General features: G+C 37.6%; 1 protein-coding gene across 5 annotated transcripts in view; it reads left to right on the top strand.

Moving 5' to 3' along the window:
• GRIA2 (glutamate ionotropic receptor AMPA type subunit 2) overlaps positions 1-7,403 on the top strand; it is a 158,751-nt gene that overhangs the window by 146,475 nt on the left and 4,873 nt on the right. For all 5 annotated transcript variants that reach the window (XM_018569284.1, XM_018569286.1, XM_018569285.1 and 2 more), the window contains exon 13: positions 7,102-7,349. In XM_018569284.1, coding sequence (XP_018424786.1) covers positions 7,102-7,349 — 248 coding nt within the window. The remainder of the gene's footprint in view (positions 1-7,101; positions 7,350-7,403) is intronic.

The following is a 7,403-nucleotide window of genomic DNA, read 5'->3' as shown; positions in this document are numbered from 1 at the left end:
GGGGGGGGGGGGGGCGGTGAGGGTGCCCCCAGTGACGGAATGTCTAGCTTCGCCTCTGATTGTGAATGTTTTTATTCAGTGGAAAGCCTACAAATGATAGCCCAAGTAATGCCCAATAAATTAAATAAAATAGCTGTGGCAAGTAAATCTTCTGTAACCTTGTCTGCAAAAGGACAAAATGTGCCAATTGTAAATATAAAGTCTAATTATAAGGAACTGTACCATCTAATGATACAGCACGGCTATTAATAAAATTAATGTCTCATGTCACTGCAAATCTACGCACATATGTCTGTAAATTAAAGAAAAAGATATCTGTCATTCCATTTCATTACTGGTCTAAAGATGTGTTCAGTTAGAAGTGAGCTGAAACATATTTCCATAAACACTAAGATAAATGAAATGGGTGTTTCTGGGGCAGGAAGGTACAGGCAGCAATAATATTATAACATAATTTATAACCTTGTTTTAATCTCATCACTTTTTTTCTCTCTGACCATGTAACTAGGACAGGAGGGGAGAGGAAATATCCCCAATGGGGATACAAATAGCAATAAAAACCTAACCAAAACTTCCCAGGTTTATTCGAAAAAAAAATATTCGTCTGGATTTGAGTTTTAATTAAAAATTAATAGAATTGACCCCTTCTTTGAAATTTTTAAAGGCAAGTCCACTCTATTGTTCCCTGAAACCTGAAGCCACATATCCAGATTTCTTTTGCAGGAAAGCTGCTAATATCGTGGCTCTTCCTCTTAGATAATATGCCACTGTTCATGTGTTAATATGACTCAAGTGATTTAATTTGCAGCTAAAAAAGTTTTACTACTGTGGCAACTTTTGTTCCCATGATCCCTGTGTGTATTGTAAAGTAGCCACTGCTCCAAGCTGACTCCCATGATGGACTACAATCTCATGTTTAGTTTACTAATTTGTATTGAGATTGTAGTCCATCAGAGCAAATTCAGAGATAATTTGAGGATCTACAGCCAAGTAATACACACGTAAGGTACATATTTGTTAATAGTTAAGGTACTTGAATGCATTCTTAAGGTTTAATTCCTGAGTTTAGTGTCACTTGAAAGGAGGACTGCCAAGAGTGTGAAAGAGAAAAGTATTAAAGAGATCGCCCCATCCAGATCTTCTGATATGGCAGTGTACCACATGTAGGTGGGGGCAGAGGAGACAAAGTATAAAGTACACTATTCTTTCCACACTTACATGCTCAGATGGAATTTCAGCCCATTTGCAAAGCACTGAATACCCTTAATGCAAAATAGCAATGGTTACTGTTTTGCTATTTCATCAGATCATGATGAAAGTAGCAGCCCTGGCTGAAATAAATTGTTAAATTTGGTGCTACACTGTGACAGACACTGATTTGCTCAGTCAATATATTTTCTGTCAGAATTGATTTTGTGTATCACCAAATGTAAATGGTGGCCGTGTCTGACATGCATGATTACATTTGAGGATAGACCAAATTAATGACGGACATTAATATGCACAGGCAATATTTATGGTGGCACCAGTTGCTTTTTCAACAGAAAGATTTTGACTGTGCACATCTGCGTCCACTGCTGTTTTGTGTAGTGTTGAACCTAACTGTGCATGTCACCTCTGAATTGGTGCTGACACTATCCTTCCTTCTGGAGGGTGGTTACTTTTGTTCCTCATGATCCCTGTGTGTGTTGTAAAGTAGGCACCAATCCAAGCAGGCTTCCGTGAAGGACTACAATCTCACGTTTCATTTACTTCTTTGTATTGAGATTTTAATCCATCAAGGGAGTGAGCTTGGAGTGGTGGCTATTTTACAACACACATAGGAACCATTGGGAAAAAAAGTAACCACCCTCCAGAAGGAAGGACAGTATCAGCACAGATGATTTGATGATCTACAGCTGAGTGATACACAAATAAGGTACAGTATAGTTATTAGTTAAAGTACTTGAATGCATTTTTAGATTTTAACTCCTGAGTTTAGTGTCACTTTATGTAAAGTGCGGGCATCAACATATGTGGTATTGTCCATAATTCAAATTTATTTTAAATGTGGTAACAGTGCATCAAACACTTTTATTCTTTAGTGTCATTAGCATCAATTTTGTGTTTTTTCCGCAGACATGCAATGTACTATATGGATTTTCTAACAAATTCTAATAAGGTTATAATTATATTTAACAAGAGGATGTCACATATTTGCTGAATAATTAACTTTTCAGAATGTGCGTCTGTTTCTATGATGTCTAACTGCTGATTTGAAAAATGTTCCGGAGGGCTTGGCAGCGAAAGGGTTAAGAAGCAGAGTCAGCGTGACTTGCCCTATATATGAGAGTACTGTTTTCTATGCAGCTTCACACACAAAGAACCTAACTACCTTCTATGTGATTGACTTACCTTACCATCTGACATGGCATTGCTTTATTCTGACCAATTCTCTTCTAGATGTGCAGTGAATTTATCTACTGCTAAGCATTTCTCTTGCTCCCTGTGCAGAGTCCAATTTCCAGCATATCTACAGAACATGTATTAAACTATGAGGTTTTGCATCTTGCTGTATGTGTCATTGTTGTATGAGTAACAGAATGTATGTTTTTTTGTAAAATTAGTACCTTTTTATACATCACTGTAGGAATGACTTTGATTTAATATTTAAAAGAGGTAATGTTAGGTTGTAACATGATTTGTATATTTCAGAGCAGTGCCAGAGACTAGTCAAGAGGTATAGCATCAGTGGTCTATCTCTATGTAAGAGCAGCTGAAGTCAATAAAACATGCTCCATTCTAATTTTTATAGATATGATATATTTACATACATACAATGCATTGTACACAAAACAAAGAGACATTTGTTGCCTACCCATGACACCCCTCCACCCCCAGAAAAAGAACTTCACATACAATTATCTCATGCTCAATACAATAACATATATAATTTATTCAATGTTGAATCTTAAAGGAGAACTATGGGGTTAAGTCTTTTCCCCATAGCTCTCCTTAGGGTAACGGGAGGACACAAACTAGCGTCCTCCCGTCACCCTAGGCTCAGTATATACTGAGACGCCGCAGCTGAAGCGGATCCCGACAATTGTGCCGGATCCGCCCAGCTGCGTGACTGACAGCTGGCTCTGCCTCTCCAAAGGCAGAGTCAGCTGTACCCTCCCGCGTCCGTTCCGCCAGTCATCGCTGCCGGATCGGAGCGGGGAGGGGGGAATCCAGCCCCTCCCCTGTCACGGCAGAGAGCCGTGACAGGATTGAGAGGTGAGCGAACGCCGTTATGTGTTCGCTCACCTCCCAATCTACTGAGCCGACCTGTGACAGTCTCATTGTCACAGGTCGGCTAGATTTATGAGGTGAGTGAAAAGCACTCACCTCATAGTTCTCCTTTAATAAAGTTATTAAATTAAAACTCTTGACAAACAGCTTAATATGCAGTTGAAATACACTAACGGGGTTACTCACAAAAGGGTGAAGAGTTTGGAGAAGGCAGGAGAAGTGAACAATCTAGGACAACATAGCTGATTTGTAAAAATTCTCCAATTCAGCTATGTTGTGCTAGATTGTTCACTTCTCTTCTCCTGCCTTCTCCAAACTCTTCACCCTTTAGTGAATAATCCTGTAAATATAAACAGCACCTGAAAACTCCCACAAATAGTGTCATTTGTTTAAGTGTAGCGTTTAGGGGTATTTATTTTATCTCTGTACCCCCTAGAAAATACCTTTAAACTCTGACATACATGTATGCTTACTGTTTTATTTCCCAAAGCAGTAGTTCTGTTAAAACAACATTGCGATTTATACATCTCTACCATACTGTCAAGCCAGAAATAGAGAATGACATACAACATCAATAGTTGTACAATCCCAAAAGATTTTTAATTGCTCCAAATTAGGGTAAAATAAAATAAAATAACCATCACGTTTCAGGTGCCCAAGCACTCCCCCTTCATCTGTACTATTGGATGTCTTCATAGTTATGTGCTTTGATATGAAAAATGTCAAATCTGCGCTTATGGGTGAGCACAGTTTAAAAGCTGCTGCGCTATGGACCCAGGGGTCAAACTAATAAAGTGCTAAATGTGCAGCGCTAAAAAGTAATATTACGTGATATTAAGTGAAGAGTACTTAAATCCAGTGTATTCAATATCTAAAAATATTAAGAATGATAAAGTGAAATGATCACATGAACAACCATATGAACATATAAACGAATATGTGGTAGGCTCTAAATGGCCTTAGTGTGGACAATTAAATCACTCCTGTGTCACTTTGATAGTGATAACTTCAAAAAGTGCATTAATTATAGAAAGCTTCAGATAGCTGTATATCAGCTAAAATAATAACAATCAATATAAATCAGTCCCAGATGGTAAACTATCTAACATAAATCATATAACATAAATCCAGGTGCAAAATGGTGCTGAGTTCAAAGTGAATTTAAAGTGAATTTGAAAAAACACGAAAACAAAAATTATTTGCAACAAAGTTCTTCCCACACCACTGTGTACGTTTTCCAAAGAAATTTCCCCCTCTGGGGTGCGCACTCAACCCACTGCTGTGGAGGTAAAGCAGTGTGATTAAATCAGAGGGTCCACATCTCTGGTATCTCTCTCAGCAATGTCCCATCCATCAGGAATTTATAAAAGCATAAAAGAGAACTTCCTCATGGTGTAGTCAATATAAACGTTTATTTTTTAAAAGCATAGGAACTTACAATTAAAATCATAAACATCGGCCGGTCAAATGCAGCGTGCTGCTTGCTTGTACTTCCTGGTTGAGCGTGGTATCACATGGAATAGGCCCGCAGGTCTATTCCATATTTTAGCTGATACACAGCTATCTGAAGCTTTTTATAACTAATGCACTTTTTGAAGTTATCACTATCAAAGTGACACAGGAGTGATTTAATTGTCCACACTGAGGCCATTTAGAGCCTACCACTTATCCGTTTATGTGTTCATATGGTTGTTCATTTGATCATTTCACTTTATCATTCTTAATATTTTTAGATATTGAATACACTGGATTTTAGTACTCTTCACTTAATATCACGTAATATTACTTTTTAGCGCTGCACATTTAGCACTTTATTTTTTAAGTGCTTTGATAGCTGATAATGTAGAGATGACATCTATATTATCAGCTATTGAAGTTCTTAACCTGGGAGAAATCCAACATTGCTAGCATTGCACTGATACTATTCTTTTGAGTCCTATGATTGTATACCAGAATTATGGATTTAAGATGATTTGTGATATCAATTTTAATTTCAATTTTAAATATATTTTAAAATAAGAGAATATGTAACTTGATTTTCTTTAGTTTTTGTTTGATAAAAAAAATGTTTTCTTTTATATGCAAGATAGTATACATTCTGCTGTTCCTGCATTATGAGTTCATCCAGTATTACCACCACCAATAAATTAATACTTTTTGCTGTGCAGACTGCAGATTGTCATTGTTTGCTGGGAAGCCGGAGGCCACCAGCATCATAGCAACCGCTATCCCAGTGGGCAACTTGGGGGACGTCATTGATCAAATATGGTCCCAACTATATTTGGTTAATGATACCTTATAGCTACCCACTCTAATGTAAACAAAGGGTCTGGGAGCTCCTTTACTTTTGCTCTTTACCTGTTGCTGTAATTTAGGCCTGATAGATTCTAATTTCCCATTGGCTTCTTGTATGGCTCATGAAATGTGCACAGAAAGGCAACATTCTTTTTGCAGTGCTGAGCTTTTTTATAACCAGGCTTCCGGTTGATATGGATGCAAAAAAGGGTAGGGACCAGGAATTTAGGTAACTACTAACACATAATAATAAAGGATGTCACTGTTTCCAGGAGAGCTGGGCACTCAAAATCTTTCAATAATGTGCTCCAACAATGGGCTAGAGAACTTACTAATGGGATTTAAAATTCCCAGCTCTCCCAGAAGGCAGTAGGGATGCTTGCTAACATTACCCAAGCCTCCTGGATGCATTGTAAGCCAGACAGAAGCAAGTATTTTCTTTTAATGTTTTCATACAAAATCACTTTGAAGATAACTGGCAGGCTTGCATTGCTGGTATGCCTGAGTGTTTGGATGTTTGTGCAATGAACAAACACGTTCTCTATATTTAGGTGCTAAAACAAACCATGTTCAATGCATATGCTATGTTCCACATTTGGAATGGAGATTTATTATCACAACATTCACAACCAACAGCACAAGGAATTGTGCACACACGCTTGCCATGTCAAAAGTGGGTATATATGCACATGTGCACTGTGTTTTCCCTAAAAAGCTTGCATTATGGTCTTTTTAAAAATATTTTTTACAGTGATGTCAGTACACACTTCATTGTCCCTACATGAAATGCAATCCACTTAACTATATTGTTGCTACATGAAATGCACAATTAGCAAATTATTTTTTCAAAAGATTAGCAATTCTGATTTTTTTATATCCTTTATTGCTCTTTCAGGCCATGTTCAAAACACACAGGCCAATGACAAACAGCTCTGAATGCTGATATGAAATCATCTTACATTCATTAGCTAAACAAACATATTTGTATTTTACTTACAATTTTTTTTCCCACTTCCTGGTCCACTTTGGCACAAATTATGTAATCGTGCCCAAGTGTTGCATCCTGGGAAGGTTACATCAGCAGAGCATTGCTGGGAAATCTCATGTGTAATCTCATGAGATCTCAGGGAAAGTCATTTTCCTCCTCTGAGATGATGTTCATGGTCACACATGCTAGTCGCATCTACCATAATTGCAGGAAGTAAAGGGAGATCTAGTAACCTGTCCTTAGTTAAAATGGCCACTGTGAGACCAATGGGGAGGAAAAAAAAATAAGGTATGCAAAGAACTAAAAGTTGGCAATTATCTAGAAGTATCCATTTGTAGATTGCCATTACTAAACATTTCTAAAGGTGCCTTTGTTGTTATTTTGAACATATTGGTAAAGTTCCTCTTTATTACCACACACTTCCCTCTGTGTGTTCCTACACTGAAATTAATGTAATAATTAAGTTGCGCAATAAAATCTACTATAAATATAAGTGTATGGCATTTTAACCAGTAACCTTTCATTTGCTCTATCATTTCTTGCAGAGATCTAAAATTGCTGTGTTTGATAAAATGTGGACCTATATGAAAAGCGCAGAGCCATCTGTATTTGTGAAGACCACAGCAGAAGGAGTAGCCCGGGTACGGAAGTCCAAAGGAAAATATGCCTACTTGCTGGAATCCACCATGAATGAATACATCGAACAAAGGAAACCATGCGACACCATGAAAGTTGGCGGAAATTTGGATTCCAAAGGATACGGGATCGCAACTCCAAAACAATCCCCATTAAGGTGGGTGGAATAGTATAACAATGTGCTGAATGTTGTTATAGTATCCCACCTACC

Source organism: Nanorana parkeri, unplaced genomic scaffold (genome assembly GCF_000935625.1).
Source record: "Nanorana parkeri isolate BGI_ZX_2015 unplaced genomic scaffold, ASM93562v1 scaffold1317, whole genome shotgun sequence".
Lineage (NCBI taxonomy): Eukaryota > Metazoa > Chordata > Amphibia > Anura > Dicroglossidae > Nanorana > Nanorana parkeri.
Note: the sequence above shows the minus strand (reverse complement) of the source record. Positions and strands in the feature narration are given on the sequence as shown.